The 23,465-nt window shown below is 39.5% G+C and overlaps 1 protein-coding gene across 1 annotated transcript; it reads right to left on the bottom strand.

Moving 5' to 3' along the window:
- Positions 1 to 1,260: 1,260 nt before the first annotated feature.
- OSGIN2 (oxidative stress induced growth inhibitor family member 2) lies at positions 1,261 to 21,564 on the bottom strand. The gene is made up of 6 exons (XM_030236044.2): positions 21,287 to 21,564; positions 18,248 to 18,402; positions 13,414 to 13,550; positions 11,649 to 11,840; positions 10,896 to 10,987; positions 1,261 to 8,945 (listed from the first exon to the last, which is right to left on the bottom strand). The coding sequence occupies exons 1-6, from the start codon at positions 21,328 to 21,330 to the stop codon at positions 7,898 to 7,900; spliced, it is 1,668 nt and encodes a 555-aa protein (XP_030091904.1). The 5' UTR covers positions 21,331 to 21,564; the 3' UTR covers positions 1,261 to 7,897.
- Positions 21,565 to 23,465: the final 1,901 nt, after the last annotated feature.

The raw sequence follows: 23,465 nt of genomic DNA, 5'->3' as shown, positions 1-23,465 counted from the left end.
TACAACAAAGTAAAGACTTAGTCCTTTGCTGCTCAGACTGCAATCTGCTAGGGGCTCAAGCAACCCTGGTGGCATAGCTGAGAGCACTCTTGTACATATTTTATGGTTTAGGGCTCTTCAAATCCAGTTTCCCAGACAGCTGAATTAACCAGCTCTGATACTTTTTTTTTTTAAATTTAGTCTTTAAGAGTTGTGATTCCCTTTCAGCTCAGAATATTCTGAGGATTTCCACTTGAGGGTGTCTAGAAGGTGATATAGTTTGGTTTGCAATCCAGTTTCTGCTGCTGTCTAGTTGATGAAAAGCCTGCACATAAGTGCACCTGAGCTTCTGCTATTTCAATATGAATTTAGGCTTGACTTAAAAAGCTTAGATGTACAAACCCCTGAACCATGGCTTTAATTGTAACACCAAATTCATGTTATAAGTCCTATTCATTATTCTGAAGTCTTCCTTCCATTTTAACTTATTTTTTGTCATGATTTTCACCTCAATACTTTAGAGGAAATGTGCTTGTTGGCTTAATGGTTTGGCCTTCTGTTACTGAAGTTTTTGAGGTAGATGGTGGAGGACATAATTGTGTCCAATTACCATAATTGTGTCCATAACATGATCCAATAAATTTCAATTTCCGGTAAATTAGATCAATATCTGCCTTATCCCTGGAGCTAGTGCATTAACTTCACCTGGAATTTCCTTTATGGTTAGAACATACTGTTGTAGGCTAACCCTACATTAGCCAGCTAAACCCCAGGCAGCCACTCACACACTCCCCAGCGGATGGGAGAATCACAGAATCGGAAAAGAGAAGGATGGAAAGCTCATGGGTTGAGGCATTTTTATAGATAAGGCAAAGGTTGTGAGCACAAGCAAGGGCAATCAACTTTGCATCTTGCAGTTCAGAAATTTTGCTGTATGCTCTATTTTCACTGTGCAGCTTGTGCTCTCTGGTTTCAACCATTCAGTTCCTGGGAGAGCTTGGTTGGTTCTGCTTTTCTTTAGAAGGTTAAAAAAAGTTCAAAAAATCTGAGAGGATATCGAAGGTTTCTTTCATCTGCCACACTGATGGTCTGCAAGTATACTCACCTTTTTGACAAAGTTATGTTCTTCACCTTAAAAATACATCTAAACAGAAATTTCAGGTCTCATTTCTTACAGTTTTTGTGTGTAACCAAGTTTGAGGGTTTGTTTGTTTGTTTTTTTTTGGTAACACTTAATACTTCGGATCATGCTGCTTACAGGAAGAAGATGCACACAATATATAAAGTAAATAAACTTTTTATTAGCAAGGCTCTTAACATACAGTCTTGCATTCAGCAGTTTAGCTGATAAAAACAGTTCAAAGCAGTTTGAATCACTCTAGGTACTAATAAAACTGTGGAAAGGTGCTGTAGCCCTGCATAAAAACGTGTTTCGTTTTCAGTTTAACTCACACCAATTTCAGCTGACTTCTCACTTTCTACATCAGCTGGGGAAGCTACAGGTTTGGGTTTTTTTGAAGACTACCACGATATTCACACTGTAGAAGTGTGATTTCTATTTCTGTCCATTCACATCTATGAGTCTGTCCTTTTTTCTCCTACCCTTAACTCCCCCATCTTCTCCCAGAATGGTGGCGGTTGTGCGTCATGGCTGCCCTCTCCTTTGTCATTACAGCAGTTCCTATATGTGGAAACTGTATTTGCAGTCAGCTTGAGTTCCTCCATCCAGCCACCTCCCCATCACCTGCCTCTGAAATGCCAAGTCCCTTCCTTGCCTTCATTCCTGATATGATAGGCTCTATTCCACATTAAATCCTAACTGAGACAGTAGCTGAAGCTTCTACTGTAGACCTACCTCTAATCCACTCCCCATCTTGCTCCAGTCCATCTTATACAAATGATTTCTCAGTCCATGTTTTTCCTGTTTCCCTCTCCCATAAAACTGGAGGGAGTCTTGCACCCTCTTCTCTTGTTCTTTTCCCTTTCTTGAATCAATCCTCAGTTGCATTTGGCCACATCTGGTTTGAGTCACAAATTCCCAAACAGTTTTGCTTGATTTTCAAATTCCAATTGTGTTCAGTTTGTTCTGGTATCTCATTAGAATTGAAGCCAAATGTGCCAAAAAATGATCCCTCTTCCTTACCATTATTCCCCCCTCTTCCTCTTGCCATCTCTGATTTGCCATCACCACATTCCAGTGAGATAGTTACAAGAATGCTACACAAAATCAGATATCCCTGACTAGCAACTCTCTCTACCACTTGCTTTAGCGCTCGCTCTGCCTGTTCTGCTCTGCTGCAGCTTTTACTACTGGAATCTGTCAGTCATTGGTTTCAGTACCAGATCCATGCAAAACATCTTCTCCCTCATTCAGAACACTGCAGCTCTCTGAATGCCTTTTCCTCTGCAGTTTGATCTTTCATTTGACTTGAGTTCCCTACTTCTCAAAATCAAAATAACTGACTTCTAGGTGACACTATTTTAATTTTTTTGCCTTCAGTCTGTAATCAGTTTTCACACATTAAGATAAAACAAGCCTAGAATGCAAACCACAGGAATATTTATCATCTAATCAAAAGAGGTTTTGCTCACAAGTTGCTTACAGAAAATGTTCTGTATGTGTTTACATTGCTCATCTTAAAAAAAAATGATGCAAGCATACTCCAGCAAAAAATGAGAACTGGCACTGCCACACACAAAGAAATTATATTTACACATATCTCCATTCCAGGGGCATTGTGTGTGAGCAAACATTGGTAGGTGAATACAGTCCTTTATGTAATTTCAGACTGAAATTCCAGCACACAACCAGCGTAGCAGGTCTAACAGAAATGGGCAAGGTCAGAGTATTGACTCAGTAAATTGTGCCAGGGAGATGTAAGGTAGCAGGATCAGTTCTCAAACAATAGCTCACTGTTCATATAGCAGCTGGTCCTAGCATCCAAACCAATGAAAAATATTCATATATCTAGTTAAAGGACAACCTAAAAAATGCCAGGATTCTATAATATTCTGTGAATACATAGCAAACCTAATTGTTAATTTTCTTTATGCTGGCATGTAAGTCTACAGAGGGTGTCTAGGGACAGTTTATTGAAGCATCCACTGTAGGCTGGTACATATTGCCAGTGATCTCAGAATAGAGATGGAGAAGGAAGGTGCAAATTAGAGTTACTTAGTCTTCAGAACAAGTTGTTTCCTGGTTTTGATGACATCTGATTACACCTAGGTTTTAAGAGTTGGTTTATGATGCCCCAAAAGTACAAAATTATCAGTTAGAAAATTACCTAACATGCAGAAAGATATAATATGAACTCGTTCAAGGTATGCTTGACCTGAAATGTTCCACTTTCTGTAGACAAAACCATCTTTAAAACATCACTTAGATTCGCCATAGCTACTAAATAACACTAGAAATGCTTTCCCCCTTGCCTATAATCCTCGCTCTTTACACCAAATTCATCCTTGACCACATAATTCTTTATGCAATTCAAGCTTCAAAATTAAATTAAACTGAAACTCCCAGTGTACTACATTCCCAAAAATACTGTTTCAGAAAAAGAGCTGTTTATAATTCCTCACTTCAGGTTTGTACCCCTAATGTCACCAAATCCTTTCTTTTTCTGTCAAAGATGCTTCAATTTCCATTCTTTCTGCTAAGTAAAATCAATTCTTATAGTTATTTCAAACAAGACTTTTCTTTCAGGTTGGGCAAGGAGAAATGCGGAAAATATTTATACAACAAGCTCTCACATCTATTGAATGCTCCTCTCTTGCTCTCACTCTAAAGTAAGAACCCAAAAATTAGGACAGAACATTGTTATTGTAAGGTTCTAATGGATCATCTAAATTAAGATGTAACAGTATAAACCTTTTGGCATTTTTGATTCCATTACTCAAAATTAAATCATTACTATATGTACAGTAATAAAATCAGCTGCCTTTAAAGCAAATGTGTGCTACCTCTTCCTGTTTAGAAAGGTGTGGGAGCACTGTCAAGATCCTGTTATTACAAGAAGATACTTCCTTGCTTCTCAGAAGTACAAAATATGGTAGCAGACTAACAAAACCTTATCTCTTGGCACTCCACATCGCTGATCCGGTCCTACAGCTTCGTCAGCAAAGACAATTTCTCACATGATACAAATCCCAGGCTGGGTGTTGGATGAACAGCTCCTGTGCAGAGCTCTTGTCACAGCCCCACATCTCCCCCCAGGAGGATGAGACACCCCCAGTCCATTGGCACTTCAGCACCTGTACATCTGCACTTTATACTGCACACGTTCTTCACAGCTTTCCTCCCATCATCCCTCACTGGCCATCACTTGTCAGCTGTGAAGACTCACTGCAAGTTTGCAAATTTTACTCCCTTTCATTCTCTTAAGAGCATTTGGCCTAAAAATGGCCTTTCAACTGGCTATGCAGGTCAGGCCTGTCTCAAAGTTGAGGTTTTAGTTTGATTTCCTCCAGCTTTGAGTAAATACCCTGGACTTCTGGCACTAGCCTTCTTCTCAGTTCTTGTGCTGTGAGAGAAAGAAAGATATAGCCACCTCCTTCTACAAAATGAATATTTTTCATTATGCAAACATCCCTCTATGAAATTACTAAAAAGAAGTTGCCTACATCCACTAGGCTGGAAGTAAAATACACGAATTCCCTATGACAAGGAGGAGGGACCTGGAGCTGTGGGATACACTTTGTTGTCCCTTTCTCAGTGCATAACCACTGTTCCTGGGAGCCATACTCTTTTCATGCAGTCACTGGCAAGCTCAGGCTTCTAGTCCAAGACAAAGCACTTTCCTGAGAGAGAGAATTCGGTGGTGTTGTCACCACTCTCTCTGGATTACTTGCAGAAAGAATCCCTGTGTTTACTTACTTGGGTGAAACAGGCTTACTCCTTTGTGGAAACAGTTGTAAGTACAATTCAGTCAGAAGAGGTACTGGAAAGAGATTGTTAGGAAAATCTAGTAGGAAAAATCTTACTCCCAGTTCAGCATCTGGGCACTCCTTGGAATACTCCTAGCAATAATTTAACAAGACACATTCACAGCATTAAGAACCAAACCCAAGTGTAAAAGCTGGTTTTCCACTAGCCTATTAGAAAATACACAGTATGGGTTAACACAGCTTTAAAAAATCTGTAAATCCAAATTAACTTACTTCAGCTAAAAAATTATGTTCTTCCTGTCTGCATTTTTGTGATAAATCTTAAGTACTAAGTACCCTTTTAAAATACACAATGTTTAAAAGTTTCATTCACAATAAATGCAGTAGGTAAAACTATCTTAAGGCAAACCCCAACCTTTCCTATCACCTAGTTCCTCAAAATACTAAACATAATAGAAACAGAAATTTCTCTCAGAAAGAGAGAAATCAGAAAGGTGAAAATGAAAAAGTCTAGCTACAGCTTGAAATTTAGCAATTCCTAGAAGACACAAGGTGATCTTTCAGCAAAGTTTTGGTTGAAAAAAGTATTTTTACACTGGCTTAATAAACATGACCACTGAGATTTCTCTGCCCAGCTAGGGAGTCTCACACGCAACTTTTTATCTCAAAAATAATGGCAAGATTGATGGGAAAAAAAAAAGCAATTAAACCTCAAGGTGCTGTAAGATTGCAGTGAAAGATACTTGAGTAAGAATAGGTAAAAAATCTCTGCTACAAAATTGTCACTACAATACAGAGAGCTTGTGAGTCGCTGCAGCAGCTGAGGCTAGAAAAGGGGCTGAAGTTTTTTCCCCCTTTTGCAAAATAACTGCGAAGTAAATTGCTTTTATGTTGGCATTTTAAATGTCTCCTGTGATTTTATGAAAAAGCAGTAACATGCCATGTGTTGTATTTGGACATTTATATCGATACAGAGTTGCAGGAAATTAAATCACAGTGCAAATGTGTTCCCAATAACTGAACTGCAATAAAATTCTATAATCAAGTATTTAACACTTAACAACAGTTAAAATTATTAGGTATCACAGGCTTAGAATTGGTTTCTATATACACAGTAGAATCAATTAAAATATGAAAAGAAACAAGCTTAGACTTTAGTGGAATTAAAATCAGCTCAATATCAGTATAAAAAAGTACCTTAACTAGTATTGACAATACATGGCTAAAGCCAACCTTGTGGGCAATGCAGAAATTGATAGAAATGCTCCTTTGTTTGTGTTTATGCTATTAAGTGGCTCTAGACTAAGATTTATTATTAGAAGTAGCGTAATATCATAAATTATTTTGGACTTCCACTGAAAATAGTAATTTTAATCCTTGCATCCTTTACCTTTTCAACTTCTATGTCCAAATTCTGAGTAACTTATTCAGATGCATAAAGACCTGCAGTAGCCACAGAACCCTGTAATTCAGTAGGCACAGAAAACAGGCATTTATTGAATATAGCTATCTACCATTTATGAAAGTTAAGGCAGATGGGAAACCAGCAACCACTAGCAGTTTCATAAAGCCTAACTTCCTTTTTAAAATCTGCTGAAGTCCAATATGGAGATTTTTAATCACACAAACAGAATACTTGAAACTAACACAGCATTCTTGAGCACAAAAAAAACCCAAACAGAAAAATTTCACCTTTTCCATCATATTGGACCCAAATGAAAAGACTGGTAAAGAAACAGTTAAGACCAATCACTTTTGTCTATTGAGAGTTCTGGGAATTCACTTTCCTAACTTAACCTCATGATGGTAAATAAAGTACAAGTGTGTTTAGTTGAACTAAATGCTGTAAAACCCAGCAAATGATATCTAGGTCTTACATTATGGAGTGGAATGATGAAACTTGGATTCAGAGGTAGGTACAAGTGAAGTCTTTGTCTTTCATTAGAAGCTTTAAGATTTAAAGGTACTATTGCATGGTTTTTTTGAGATTGGTTTGTTTTTTAGCTGTCTGTAAGATATAAGCCTTTCTCAAGTTTCAAAAACTGCAGGTTAAAATATTTTACTATCATGTGTTGCTGTAGAAAAAAAAGAGAACCAATTTTTGGTCAAATGGGAGAATATCTATCACCCAACCCACCTTCATCAGCCAAGTGATCCCATTCAGTCTTCCTGAGCTTGGAAGCAAAACCCCCTTAATTTTCTTATGTACCTAATTTTTCAGTAGTACACTAGATATTCATGATATTGACACTGTAATAAGAGCACTTACATCAGTACTTTATTGTTTATGTTAATGCGAATTCTCAGAAATGTACATATCACTGCAGGGGAACATCTCATGTTAGTCTTTGGGCACTCACCCAAGTCTAGGCATAGTGTGAAGAAACATTAATGGATTGTGTTGTGTCAAATCATTAAAGATTAAATGGGAATGCTTATTCTTTTATTCCAATTACCAGGATAATTTAAAACTGTTGAGGAATACTTCTTGCTTATAAGAAGTCCTTCTTATAGCAGAAACCATTTTACTAAGTGCTCATTCCAAGTATTACTGTGGCAAATAAATAAAATCCTTGTTTCAAGCAGAAGGCTCCAAATTCGCTTTGGGACAAAGAATCCCTTTGTACAAAATAAGCTTTCTGCTTTTAGAAGTTATTTCAATTTCATGGTAAGAGTATTCATGTCACATTTGACACTAAAACGTGAAACCACTCTGGTAGGCATTGCCTTTCACAGACGAAGTCTGCTCTTATAGTTGAGCAAGAGATGACAGACAGGCAGGCCAAGATAAGTTAGTCTCATTTTCTGTTTATCTGGAAGCAATTCCAGTTGAGATCAGTTGAAATAGCAGATCAATTTTTTGTATTTTTAAAGAGTGAAGTATCGTAATATCAGCATCCTTTACCAAGCAATACAAGCGCAGGTTACTTGTACACAACAGAAATGTGACTGCTATCAACTTTTGCTGCCAGTGAGTTTTCTGTCAAGACTACATCTGTAATCCCGGATGTGAGAGTTTCTAATGTCTCGTTTATGGTACCCCCTCACCTCCTCCATCCTCACTTTCAATCAATTCATGTTTCTTCTTTTGCCTTATTGCCAAGCATCGTGCAATGCCCAGGGCACCTCCCTTTAAAAACCGTACAAAGTTGTCTCCCACCAGAGGCCCTAAAGCAAAGAGGTTGGCTTCTTTAGTGCATTCGTAAGTGTACGGATCAATCTCTATAGGATTCCCCTTGCATGTGATGGGCTGATTAGAGTGATGACCTATGCTATGTCCTTGGTCCTTTAAAAAGAAAAGATTTGGGTGAGAACCTATCAGAACTAATGCTACAGAAAACTTCAAAATTTTCTTCAGTCCAGAGGCACTCTGAAGAACACACTTCATCTCAGGCTTGAAGGAAAGTACATTGTGTTCAGGGAAACTAGTGTAAGCAGAATGTTGGTTAGAGTCCACGGTATGAGACTGAGTACACATCATGTGATAGACCTTATGGTATTCAGGGTAAAGCTTTTTAGGTAACTGTTTGAAAATTAGGCTTGTATCGGTAACTCTTCTACGAAACACATGGACTACTGGGATGTTGTTGTTATAGGCACATAGTACTGCATCAGCTGCTGTTAGTCCAGCACCCACAATCAACACAGGGTCTGCCTTCCCACGTAACTTTCCTTTGCTGATTGCGGCTCCAAAGTCAGACATGGAATGGAGGACAAAAGGAAAGTCTTCTCCTTCAACTTGCAGTCGGCCAGGAGAATCAAAGGTTCCAGTTGCAAGAGCCACATTCTCAGCAAAGAGGCAGAAGGGCACATGAGAGCCATCTGTTGCTCGCTGATAACCTCTGACTTCCCAGTTTCTCTTAATAAGTGATTTCTGTCCATCTTCCATTTCCAAATGCTGTGTTGAAATATCTTCATTTTGGTGACTCCTGCCTTCATCATCCTTTTCTCGGTAAAGCCTGGACACTGATGTTATGTAAACATTGTCTCTGAAATTCTTTTGGAGGCCCATGACTTTAACATAGTGTTTATAATAACAAGCTATTTCCTCTGGCATTACTCGATCACTCTTTATATTTCTGAAAGAAAATTGAATGGTTCTGGTTAATAAATAGACCTTATTGGTAATTTGAATATCAGATATGATATACCACATGACAGGTCAAGTTTATGAGGAATGAATCTGCTCAGTGTAAATGACACTGAGTTCAGCATCTTTAAAGGCATTTGATTTACTTGTTCTCTTGATACACAAGACCAGCTAACTTTTTAAACCTAGTTTTAAGTGACTATACCATCAAAATTGCTATGGTGATTAAGAAATTAGGTGTAACAAAGCTCCGGAGTATCACGGCAGTTCCATGTGGAAGTGGTTTACAAAGTTTAACATCACAACTATCAACAATACAGTATTGGCTAAATTTGTACCCCGTGAGAATACACTTACTTATGATCTAATTAATTAAATGTCATAGTTAAGTGCTAATTTTGAAACTCTAGGTTCAATATGTTACTGGAACTTAGTCATTATACTTTACAAAAGACTTCTCCCTTGGGTAAGGTTAAGTTCACTAAGTATCAAATGAAGTAGTTCCATGTCACATAAATGAGCAAAGCAAACATGACATAGAGTGTTAATGCAACTATGTAAACAGGATTGGGAGGTTCAAGTGTTCAATAAAAACCATTTTAGCACTGCAACCCTGCTATTACATCTGGGCTTTTCTCGTGATTATTGCAGTGTCATTTATAAGAAAAATAGCTGACAGTGTAATTATTTGGAACAGTTGCATGAATTTTGCTGCTTCTTTAGAAGTAAGCTCTAGGAAAAGGGCAAAACAAACTGTAGTGAACATAAGCATTGCCACTAAATTAACCTTAAAATCATATTTACAAATAATCAGGTTATTCATTTTCTTAGACTAACAATATAATAGCACATGTTCTTTTAAATGCTCAGGTTACTACTCTGGAAATCCTCATTAGATATTTATTGGAAGAGAATAACATGACAGCGTGACACCTCCTGAAAGGAAACTTAGGAAACTATTCTACATAACTAGAATTTTACATTATCATCAATCCTTTTAAATAAGCTTGTTTAATTGTAGTGTAACAGGTCAGCATTTCTGGTTTTAGCATTGTTGAAAACTATAATACAGAGCTTCAGATAATAAGCAGCTTATGGGATTTCAGTTAGGCAAGGAAGCAAGATTGCTGTGGTTATCTAAGAAAAGGATTAAAGAACAAAGCTACAGTTTCCTCACTTCTAACAGTCTGCCCTTAAAGACATATGCTCAAGTAACTGTACTTCTTCTTTTCCCATACATGTTACAAAACCAACTTCCTTTAATTTTGCTAGAACAAAGTAAAAAAATTTTAAATTTTAGAAAAAGCTCATGTAGAGTATTCCTAGGTTCATCTGCTGACACAGGCCTTTATGAACTGAAGTATTGGCTAAATTTGAGTGAGCTTGCACAAGATTAACTTTTCTTCTCGTGTTTTTTCAAGAAACTCATTGCTAGAAATTAACACAGAAATACTGAATTATTCTCTTAAAATTAAAATTCATAGATTTCAGATGCTGCAGCTTTGCCTGTAAAAGCAAATGCTGAAATATGTAACTTCCTGAATTGCAAGAAAGCTGGTGTGCGCAGCAACTTCAGCGGCATGGCTGTTGAAAGAGGAATTTGCAATACCTCCTTCAGTGGATTTGAAATTCCTTCCTCCATCTTCCCTCACCTCTGATCAGAACTGCTTTCAGCAAGTGCCTCTTTCTGAAATGCTGCTGGAACACACCACTGCCTGTGCATTTGCTTTCCGTGCACTCACCAGCAATTATTCTGCCTGACCATTGTCCAGTTTTTTTCCCATCAGATTACACACAGCAGAAGAATTTCCAGTGCCATCAAACAATTTAACAAACTAAACAAGAAGCCCTCCTGTGAACAGTGAAGTTTGAATATTTTCCAATTCTCTGGATTTTTATAGACACTAGGATTCCCAAATGGATTCTGCAGTATCTTTACCTGCGTTTGCTAGCTGCCCACTCCTTAAAGCTGAGGCCAGGCAATTCCATCCAGTCTCCAAAACTGATGGTTAGCATAGAGCCCTCCATGGACTATGGAGAAAATATGAAGATGCATGATCAGACACATTTCAAATTCAAATTTCAATTCAAATGTAGAATATAATTAAAAAAAAAAATTCAAATGTAAAAACCAATGAAGCTTTTCTCGTTGTAGAGCAACAAAATACCAGAATACAACATAAAAACCAGGACATTAAATGAAGAACTGAAGAACTGCTTCTGTGTTACACTTAGATAATAAGCAACCACATGAGCTAATAAAGAAGGTGAAGAGAGAACATGTGAAAGGGAAACTAGAAGCAAGTTATTTGAAATACAAAAGAGGAAGGAAACACAAAACATGTGAAAGCAGTATCATATAAAGACACCAAAATTTAAGATTGTGTATAAAAGCACCTGGAAGCAATACAGACAAGAAAAAATAGTTACAGAAAATACTCTTCATTATAATTCATTAAATGTGAACTAACAAAAAACCTGGTAATATAAGACAGCACTCATGGTCACAAACAGCCAAGTAAAAGGCAACTTCTTCCTTCCTTTCTCATATCCCCACTCGGGCTTTGCTAATGAGCAGCTGAAACTGCAACTGGGATACCATCTTAAACAGCCCTAGAGTAAGGCAGTAAAAAAAATCCCAAAATTCACAATTATCAAGTTACTCTAGGAGTGAGATGAAATTTTTACTCACGTGCCAAGCCCCGCCAGGTGGTCCTTTTCCAAGCACTATGTGGGGAATATAATTATGCTGTTCTAACTTCCAGTGCAGAACAGGTGGGTAGTCATAGCCAAAGTCAGCATCAGGGTGAAGCAATGTATCAAAAAGCACTGCAACTGGGTTTGAGGAGCGTCCTTCCAGGCCTTCTGACAGGTACTCCAGATCCTGAAGGATGACAAATTTTAAAATTTTAATGTTCATCATGCTATTCTGATGTGCAGAAGTTGAATTGCAACAGAAAACACAATTCAAACTGCATTTGAGGTAAAAGTATTTAATGTAGAGATTCTATCAAAACACTTTTCAGAAATAACTGCTATGATTCAGTTCTTTGTAACTCTGAATAGTACATCTCACTCATTTCAAAATTACATGTTAATAACAGCAATTCTGGGGCAAGTCAGTATTTGTAGAACAAAGAAGTATGTGGACAAATAGAGATCAGAGCAACTTAGTAACATTTATATTTACAGACAGCAGACTGCTTCTAACAAAGGACTGCTAATATTTCTAGGACCCCCATTTTGATAATGCAAAATTGGATTCTAAAAATATTAGGCTTTAAACATCAAGTACAAAAGGCTCTTTTGACAGCTCTTAGCTAGCTCCAACACTAACTGTATTATATCTTAAAACAATGAAGATAAAATAAGCATTATTTTTAAAAGTAAAACTAGGATTATTTTACACAGCAGGTAATGTTGAGAAAAATTTCTAGAACTTTGTGAAGTTCACATTTCAGCATCTCTTAACCAGTCTTGTTCTAAAAATTGCAATAATTGCAAAAGACATAAGACCAATTGTTGCTGACAAAGTCAGTACAGCTTAGCTTCCTAATTAGTCAAAATATCAGGGGGTTGGGAGAGGATGAAGTACATGAAACATCTGTAGCCAAAACTTAGGCAACCCACTCTCCTGCAAAAGAAAAAGCCCTTGAGACATATAGTAAACATTACATGCAAATAGCACAGCACTGAAATAAAAACACCCTCCAAAATCCAAAGCCAAACAAACTCCTATTTACCCCCTACAAATATAAATCCATGTTTGTATTTCAAATAAATTAGTCACAAAGGCAATACAATGATAACATTGTCAGTAATCCATCAGGAATACAATGAGGTGAGTGGAAAACAGTGTTAACATGGCAAACCAATGGACAAGTGGAAAGAAAAACACTGGAGAAGAATTAACTAATCAAACCAGACAGAGAAATTGGACGTATACATGGTTAACAACTACAGCACAAGAGCAACTATCAATACAACACAAACACTGAAGGATGCATACTGTTCCAAAAAGAAAAATGGATTGTGTTTATAGAGGATATATGTCCCCAGTACAACTAAAAATGAAATCTTAGTAAGAATTGTAGTATTTAAGAATATTTTAACTTGAACTATGTGTACTTTGTGTATGTTAGCAGCATGTGTTCCTTGGTGATAGTGCCCAAACATCCCAGGACATGACAACTGGAATTTCTGCATCAGCCACTGACCAAGTCATGCTAATACACTCCTGGCAAGTAGTAAGAACACACAAAAGAGCAGACTGGAAAACCAAAAAACACCACAAACTAAAAGCCTTCAAGAGCCACAAACAACACTACACAGTCCAGGTTTGGATCTAATGGTCATGAATTGATTCTATTTAAATTAACAGAATAACAAAATAACTTCTTAATGCACTAATTCTTACAGTAGGAAGAGAGCTAGACAAGAAGGCAACCAAAGCTTACTTGGTCAACAATGGAAAGATGTCGAGCTTCTTCTAATTTTGTATGTAGAATGGGGTTTGGGTGTATAGCTTCAGGAGACAAATATGGCCTGTATCCAGAGAGCAGGTAAGAAAGGCAAATTCCTGAAGGTCCATTTCCTGTTAAAGAAAAAATTTACTGTTTTAGCTGCTTTAGTAAAAATGTTTATAATCTACACTTTGTTAATCACTAAATATACAGCAACCAAAATAATAATGAAGTAGTATAATGCCAGACTGTCTTGATTTCAAAGCAGCTTATAAACTTTGCAGTAAAATAGAGCTTTTACAAGGACCATCCTCCAAATAAAGAGAGCAAATTTTTTTTTTAAGTTAAAGAGAAACAAGCCTGACTTTTACATCAGGAAGCAAAATGCATATAAAGAAGTTCCCTAATTTACTATGTCAAATTCACTATTGTGTGAAAATGGCCTGACAGCTAATGGCCTGCCTGTCAGTCACAGTGAAAACTGAATATTATTGCCATCTTACAACTTTGCATTCCCACAGGCACTGTGCAACACAGAGCAGAAAGACAATCTGGATTATATTCTCTTCAGGTCTGTAGATAAAATAAAGGGAAGAGAAGCAGAAAGCTTAAGACTGAAAGAATAGAAGTTACAGATACCGCAAAACAGCAGCATAAAAGCTAAGTGACCTCAGACCTCCTGTGGGTAAGTGGTAGAGAAAAAGAAACTCATGTAAGTCCACACTCTTTGTTCAGGAAGAGTATCAAGTCAAAAACTTTTACCAGCTTTGTAGAATTTTCAATTTGTCTATGTGTATTGCCACAATTTTAATAGACAATTATTTTTAAAATGTTATTAAAAGTATGAGATAGATGGGACCAAAACATTACCATAAGGTAAACATTTCTATTTATTTGACAGTATTAAACAAAGTAGGGGACCATATTTATCACATGCAAATACAGAAGTAATATTCATATTGCAAACTCAGACATCAAAAGTTACAGAAAGAGAAATCAGAAAAGTATGTGCTATGATACAAAATTTAAATATGTGGCTATGTGTTGTTATTTCTATAGCTCCTCTTACTCATTAGCTGAATGAAAAGCACAGTGTTCTCCTAATGAGGCACTTGCAAGTACTTTGTTTTTGTTTGGACACATGGTATTTAGCACACACTGCAAATTCTGGGTTTAAGTTATTAATTCATTCATACTTTAATATAGCAGGCATTGTTGGATGTTTGTTCTTACTTCTAACCATTTCATCTCTTGATGTTAAGAATTCACAGGTAATTTTCTTTTCACCATCACCTTTGCACATACTATTTTCATCACCTGTTAACAATCACATTTCTCCAATGCCTGTCTCTCCTCCCTTTCCTGATTCCTCAGTCCTAAATCCCCCATTACTTTGCTGAGGCCCTGTTCATTCCCAGTTTCTTCATACATTGGATCTCTTTTTCCTCTTTCACCAGGCTATACTCACCTGGTCCCCAGTGGCAGAATATCCCATACTTTATTACAATTCTGTGCACATACATTGGTCACAGTCATAGGCTACAGGAAATCATCTAAAGAATCTAAAGACAGTGAGAAAGATCTTCCTTACTCTTACACTGTTCTGCCCTCTCACAAACAGATCAACATAAGATAGCTGGATATGCTTCAGTCTAGGAATTTAAAGCTTAAAGAAGATGCAAGCCCCTCCTGACACCCATTTGCCATGAAATGGATGTGAGAGAGAACTGCAGCATTACAGAGAAACCATCCTTAACAAAATCAAATGAAATGACGAAAACACTTTAATCATGCCAATAATTCACAAGCATTTCCATGGCTGAGTAAATTCTTAATTGTTTTTAGAATTATAACATGAATGCATTAAGAATTTTTAATGTTTTTATAATTGCACAGCTAACTTTATTTTTCCACTGGGATATAAAGAAAGCTCATCCACAATGGAAAGAGGAAAATGTATGCCATAGCCAAGGATGCCATGCTAAAGAGCATTCCTCCCAGATAAGGCTAAAAGAAGTAAAAGGTTAACAAATGTCACCCAAACAAAGACTGGCAAGGCCCAAGGAAATTACTGAGGATGGGATGGATGGGTTATGTCTAGGGCTTAAAGGGATCACTTCACAAGGATCCATCCTCACACCGCTGCCAACTTTAACCAGCCTCACCTCTCTGAATGCAAATTTGTTGAGGTGAAGTCCAGCAGTGTGCCCAGATGGCCAAGAAGGCCAATGGCACCTGGCCTGTATCAGCAGCAGTGTGGCCAGCAGGAGCAGGGAGGTCACTCTTCCCTTGTACTCAGCACTGGTGAGGCCACACCTTGAGTGCTGTGTCCAGTTCTGGCCCCTCAGTTTGGGAAGGAGTTTGAGACACTTGAGTGCGTCCAGAGAAGAGCAACGAGACCGGTGAGGGGCTGTGAACACAAGCCCTGTGAGGAATGACTGAGGGAGCTGGGGTTGTTTAGCCTGGAGAAAAGGAGACTCAGAGGTGAACTTATTGCTCTCTAAAACCTCCTGGAAGGCGGCTGTGGCCAGGTGGGGGTTGGTCTCTTTCTCCAGGCAGCAACTGACAGAACCTGAAGACAAGTCTAAAGCTGCACCAAGAGAAATACAGGTTGGATATTAGGGAAAGAGTGACAAAGTAGTGGAATGGCTGGCCCAGGGAGGTGGTGGAGTCATCATCCCTGGATGTGTTTAAAAAAAGACTGGATGTGGCACTCATTGCCATGGTTTAGTTGAGGTGTGGGGGCATGAGCTGGACTCAATGATCTTGAAGGTCTCTTCCAACCTAGAGATTATGTGATGTTAAGGTGAATTACTGAGTCACTGAGTTCCCTGAACTTTTCTGGGACCATCCAGAGAGCTGATCCAAACCCAGCTCCTATTCTTTAAGCAGACTGAATTCAAGGGAAAGGAAATCCCTTGAGGATATGCTGTTAAGAACACATAGGATGAAGGCTCAGCTGCGAAGTCTGCAATTAGACTTGCTATGCTTTTTTCAGAAAATTCTTGGGAAAAGAGAAAAAAGTCTTTTTGAAATGACAAATTTTGTTTTTTATTTGCACACAGTGCCTTCGATAAGATCTCTGACTGCAATTAAGAGATACTACTATTACACAAACTTTAGTTGTACAATGAATATAATCAGAAACCCCATGGTCCTGTTCATTTAAGAAGGAGTTGGAAGTTTGTTTGAATATCAGCAAAATCTTCTCTTGATCAACAGCAAACTGTAGTACAATTACCTTTACATTATGTGTCTAAATTTAAAGCAAATATTCAACTCCAAGTATCATAAAAGCCTTGTTATTTGGCTAAGAAGTGACAATGTTCCACATAGTAATGATCAAAACTAGTGCAGAAGATAAAAATGTTTAGCACAGAACACATTCTAAACTTAGGAGTTTCAGCATGAACTTGTTCAACCCTGATGGAATATATCTGTTTCTTCCCAACACAGGTACACAGCTACTGCACAGAAGTTATTAAACCAGTAGAGAGTGTGTTCATATATGGGGGGCAGGGGGGATGACAACTATTTTCATACTCCTCTACTACATTATCAAATCATTTTAGAACCCTTCAAAGGCTCTTCAGTGATAATAGGCTGTCAGTGGAGAAGATCAGCTTGCAAGGTGTCTCAAATATATTTGTGAAGAAGCATTTTGATGATGGAGAAGTGGTCAAGGCAGCTGTGTTTGGTGTCGGCACCTAGAAAGGTGCTCTAGATAAAGTAAGCATTGAGCACAGGTATTTGCATAATGCATTTTGCAAAACTAAACAGTGGAAACTGAATCATAAACCATATGACAAACCTATACTAAGACTGATGAAATGCCAGGACACCGTTCTCTTCAACTGTGATGCAGAACTCATCAAGTGATTCACATCTGTCACACACACCTAAGTCTGCTCCATGAGCACTATTTTAAACTGTCATAAAGAGATCTTTGAGAACAGGCACTGTGCAAATACCAGTCTTTCAATGTTGTGGAGACACTGTGAACACAATTATGTTCCAACATCAACCTCCAAAATCTTTGCTTGTTTACAGGTAGGTACTTGCTCTAGTCCCAACAGCTTTGGACTTGATTATTGAAAACCTTCTTTACTTCAAATCTTTTCTTTATTCCCTCATGAAGTCATGGCAAGAACGAGCTGGCGATCAGCTGTTGTTGAAAAAGCTTGGCCCAATACATATTCTGCTGGCGCTCTCAATTAAGCTGTGTACCTATGGAGCCTCCTCCCTCTGTTACCCTGTCATTTTACAAGTACAAACCCTTAAGTGTTCAATCAAGACTACAATTTATTTTTTAAAACTAGCCAAATTGAGATGGATCCATTTTGAAAAAGGTGGAAGAATATTTAGGTATTAGTGATGGATGCAACAGAGAAAGAGGCAATTAATGACAGGTTAGCACCTAACCAACACAGAGCACACATTATGCTTTTCACTCTTGACATGACCCCACAGATTTCTACTGGTGTATCACTGACAACCTCCATGCATACAGAAATAGACATATCACATTAATCAAAACATATGTTATCAACACTAGAATCAATACAGTTCTTCTGTTAATACTCCCATATCTGCTGCTAAATAACACAGCTGATTTTTTCAAAGCACAATTTAAATTCAAATATACTCCAACAAATCCCTTAACATATTATAATGATACTGTTGTTAATTATAACAACTGTATTACTCTAATAAGATCTTCACTGTAAGGGTTCTAAGCATTAGTTATTTATTGATAAATTATTTCATGCAGCAGGTCAATAAAGGCAATGACAGTGACAGTGAATCTTTAAAAAGGCAAAAAACTCACCTATTATTACTACAGGCAGGGTAAGAAGGGAGTCCCCAGGCAGAACAGTTTCTTCAATTAAAGGCATTCTTTTAATCTTCCTCCCAAGACTGTCACCAAAGTACTGAACAAAGGAATTCAAAAGCTGTCCTTCGGTTTCAGTGCTGCTGTAAGTTCTAATTAAGAAGGACAGATGGGAGAAAACTAAAATGAAACAGTGAACTGTTGTCAGAACAGTCTCTTCAAAAATAGTCGCTTTTGATGCTTTACTTTAAAAGCTATGAAACTGGTGAAATTGAGACGAAAACAGATATGTTTTATCTAATCTACACAATTTTACTCTTCAGCACAGCTTTTCTAACAGAAGATTTTTTAAAACTACTTTCTCCTAGCAAGTCTACAGAAGGATAACAAAAAAGCACAGATGGCTCTGCAGAAGTGCAGATTTCTAATCTCAGTTTATACAAAGCCAAAGTATAGCCACAAGCATTATTTTCATCCCACACACAGTAGAATTCATTCCTCATTATCCTTATCAAATCAGGAGATACACACTGCCTAGCCAATTAACAACATTAAGGCCAGACAAAGCCTGAAGGAGCAGCTAAGGTACAACAGCAGCGTTCATATCCCTTCCTGCTGGCTGAACAGCACACAGGACTTCACCTCAACAAATTTGCATTCAGAGAGAAGCGAGGCTGGTTAAAGCTGGCAGTGGTGTGAGGATGGATCCTTGTGAAGTGATCCCTTTAAGCCCTAAACATAACCCATTCTACCACTATTAAAAGTTTTTACAGAAGGATTTGCCATGTAGTCAGGTCAGCTCCTGTACAGCAGACTGCTTTCACTGCTGGCCATTTTCCTAGATTTTTCAGTTCTTTCTCTGAAAAATACACTTAAGTTTCTCTTGTAACTCTTCACCATGCAGATGTGCTTCTAGAATACAAAGACTTGTCTTATAATGTTTTCTATTTAATTATTTAGGAGTCCTTTCTGAAACCTTTCCAGGTCATTGAAGAAGCACACAAACTATCAGTCTAGCTAGAAAGACAGAGTCAAATTAAAAACAGTCTGTTACTGCAGTTATTTTGTAAAGTCTTTTGTGAAGTAAGCACAACCAATTTTTCATCAAAAATACCTGTATCAACAAGGGGGTATTTTTCTAGAAAAATTTCTAAAAAAATTTTCTCTTTATAAACATGGTAATTATCAAGAATAAATAAAACTACTCTTATCTATTTCCTAAGACTTTGCATATCTTAAAGCTATTCTAGCATTTCAGCAATTATTTTCCACACAGGATCAAAACTGTAAGATGCTGATCCAATTCCCAGAGCCTTCAAGAAGCCACGTAAACCATGTACTGCCTCAACTCCCACAGCACCCAAGATTCTGTTTCAAAAGCCTTTCCTCAGTGGGGAAGTCTGAAGTAAACTGGAGACAGAGCCCTGCAGTAACAACAGCAGTAGCACAATCTGGAATCCATCTCTCTGATGGCATTGTTAAAAAGGGTGGGGAGATATTCTGAGCTTGCACTTATTTTGGAAAGTACTTGATATCACTATTCCCTGCAGTACAACAAGAAAAAAAAAAAAAAAAGGCAAATTATTTGCTAACTGTTTGATTACAGCTGCACATTAACTCTTGCAGACAACTAACACATTATCACACTGATTTTTTTCACCGCTGCATTTAGAAAGGAGCAGGTAGACTGTTTTATTTTCCAGCCATTGCTCAAAGTTGGCAAAGGCATACTACCTTATGTTTTGCAAAAGACAGGCAAAAGACAGGGGAGCATGCCTGCTTTAGTGTGGCTTTACTATACTTGCTGTGCTTGATGGAAAGATACATTTCAAAACTTCTTTTAAGAGATATATGCACAATGCTGTAGAAGAATCTTTTAACAATAAAAATGTTGCTTCTAGCAGCTTAGTGCATTACAAATTACCAAACTGGTGATTTTGCACAGGAACATCTGCACACAATGTGCAGTTTCTTGTTCTTTGCACCGGAATACCTGCACACAAAATGCAGTGCATACGAAGGAGTGTTGTCAGCAGCATGTACTTCCTTTGCAAGAACATCATACCAGAACCAAGCAAGATCTGAAGTTAGGGGCCACCACCTTCCTAACCTCTGAGCAGCACTGAAAGCCACCAAGTACCAGCAGTTTTTATCTTGATAAACCTCATGGTAGACAGCTTTGCAGTGGTGGGGACTCGGCACAATCACCTACGGCTCTAGTCCTTCAGACATGCAAGTGGGCACAAGATGAGTCAGTTCCAACACTAGAGCCTAATTTATCTTATACTGGTCACTCAAATACGGAATTACATTCTGTCAATCACCCAGCTTCTAAACATATGCAAAAATGTGCCTTCATGGTTTTGCCTTTTTCTTTTTAACCCATTAAGAGAAAAAACACAGCATACACATAACAGTTTTTCTCCCATTTGAAAAAGCTAATAATAATAATTTGATAACAACGCGTAATTTGTTGCAGGTTTTTAAAATAAATGGTACCTTTTCCAGGTAGCCGTTTTGAAAGATGCTAGAATATACTGCGTACTTTCAGGAAAAAAAAAAAAAGAAAAAAAAATAGAAAGGAAGAAACGGATTGTGGTGGGCGGTTAACAGAAAACTCGTTATATAATAGGCATCTGAATTTGGTCTTAACCTGACACTTCGAGAAGAGAATTCACCACAGACAGACTGTTGGATTTCGTTCAGGTAAGCGGGCGGAGCGGTGCCCCTCGGGGCCGGCATCCCCGGCGGTGCAGCGCTGCGAAGCCCGGAGCGACACCGAGCATCAGCGGCCGCGGGCTGCCCCCGGCCCGGCTGCGCCTCGGCGCTGCCCAAGGTCACGGCGCGCCCGCCCGGGCCCCGCCGCCGCCATACCTTGCTCGGCGGGGCCGTGCGGAGCCGGCGGCGCCGCGCTCGCCGCCGCAGTCCCGCGGAGGCCGCACCCAGCCGGTGTCCCCGTCCTGCCCGCACCGCCCCCGCCCGCCGCCCCGCGGCCCGGCTCCCGCGCCGCCCCACCGCCCCCCGGCGCCGCCTCACCTGAAGTGACCGGTCAGGGAACAGCGGCAGCACCACACGGGCATGGGGAGCGCCGGCGGGGCCCAGCGATGAGGCGGGGGGACACCGCACGCTGGCTCCCGCTCCTGCCGCCGCCACAGTAGGATCCGCGCCGCGCGGTCCCTCCTCCTCCCCGCTCACATGCGGCACCGGGTCACACGCGGAGGAGGAGCCGCCGCCAGCACCGGCAGGGAGGAGGGACGAGCGGGGTGAGCAGAAAGGAGGAGAGAAGAGAAGCGGAGGGGAGGGGAGCGGGGAGGAGAGTGCCGCTTCCCCCTGCCGGCGCCGCCGCGGCCTCCGCGGAGGATGCGGGCTGCGGGCTGCGCCGCCTCCTTCGGGGAGGGCGGGCAGGCAGCCCCGGCCCGGCGCGGGCGCAGGGTCGGAGGAAGGCGGCGCGGCGGCTTGGGGCAGCCCCGCGGCCCCGTGAGGGGGCTGCCGTGCCTGAGGGGACTCACACCGGGCTGCGGGGCCGGCGCGGGAGGATCCCGGCTCGCAGCGTCCTGCTGTGCCCCATCGGGTTTCTCGAGAGACGCGCATGAAGAAGTTGACAGAAATCAAACAGTTAAAAAATTTTCGACGTACCTTTTGACTAACTGCCACCTATTAGGGAACAATGCTTCATATATGACCAGTTAATAGCTTTGAATTGTGTTTTATCATAAATATTTTGCAGAAGTGCTTATGTGGGGAGGAAGCATTCCTTCCCTTGTCACACCCATCTCAGGAACTGTGGTTGGCAGGAGCTCAGGAGGTCATCCCGTCCAACCCCCTGCCCGGGCAGGCCCCTCCTGAGCCAGCTGCCCAAAGCCAAGGCCACATGAGTTTTGAGTATCTCCAAGAATGGAGAATTCATGACCTCCCTGAGCAGCCTGCTAAGGTGTTTGACCACGCTGACAATCGCGTTTCCTTATGTTTGCGTGGATTTTTTTGTCTTTCAGTTTGTGTCCATTGACTTGCATCCTTTCCCAGGGAGCCACTGCATTCCCTCCCATTTTCTGATCAAGTCTTCTTCTTCCTCTCCCATTTATGGATTAAGGATCCCTCCAACCCTTCTCTTCCACAGGCTAAACAGTCCCAGAAGCTTTCTAAGCTTCTGCTCATGCAGTTAGTCTGCTGAGACACCAATGTCTTACACTGCTTTTCTCTCTCAAAGTCTACCAGACAATAAGAGTGAATGTCAATAAATCTATGACTGTTAATTAAACAATTACAGCCTTCTGCACAGAGTTAAACCTGACAATTAGATATTTCTTAATTGTAAATCTGTTCTATAAATCCACAATATCAAGATCTTACAAAGCTGTGGAGTTGCTGTGTAGCTGTTGGCAGCTGACAGTCCCAGTGCACCTTAAGGCTGCTCATTCAACACTGCCATGTCTGTAGTCAGAGAATATTTACTGTTTATTAGTCTAGTCTGGTTCCAGTACAAAGAATGACTTTATTAGATTTGTGCTCTGTAAAAGCTTAAGGTAAAAGAACACAGGAGCTGAGCTGTACCACTGAGGAAATATAGAATATTGATAAAAAATCTATATTTTGAAAGGATGAAACATTCAGTTAAACACATTGTTGTTTAAGTGCAGCACCAGGTCTAACATGTCATTAGACCAGAGTTAGCAACATGAAGCTGCTTTTAGCTTGCTCTGTCCTCAAAAATACTGTCTTTAGTCCAGGCAACTATGTGAATGACTTTTTTGTTGCCCAGATAACTCATTCTGTTTGAATAGTCATACTGTTTTATTAAGGTTGTGTTCTGCTTTTCAATGAGTTGCAGAAAACTACAGCAGAAAGTGAAAAAAACTATTAATTTTTTCACATAATAGTTTGCTCACAGTCAGGACAATCTCCTCCCAGACACAAAACTCCATGTCTTCAGGACCTCACATTTCAAGGAAACTAGCTATAACCAAGCAAAAGTTTTTGGGGTTTCACCAGTTACTTGGTGGCAGCATCAGGTGACATTGACTTCAAAATCAACATATTAAAGATGTATTTGGCTTTAAGTACTGCCCTTATTTCCTCCCACAAACAAGTCTGGCCATCTAGAATATAACACAGAACCTCAGCTGTACTGGTCCTGTTATTAGTTTGTGCCATCTTTATGTATATACACTTGAGAAGGAAAGCAAACACATCAATGTCCATGTCTAAGGTCAGGACG

The sequence above is a fragment of the Serinus canaria genome, chromosome 2, assembly GCF_022539315.1.
Source record: "Serinus canaria isolate serCan28SL12 chromosome 2, serCan2020, whole genome shotgun sequence".
Classification (NCBI taxonomy): domain Eukaryota; kingdom Metazoa; phylum Chordata; class Aves; order Passeriformes; family Fringillidae; genus Serinus; species Serinus canaria.
This window is presented reverse-complemented; position numbering and strand designations above follow the sequence as displayed.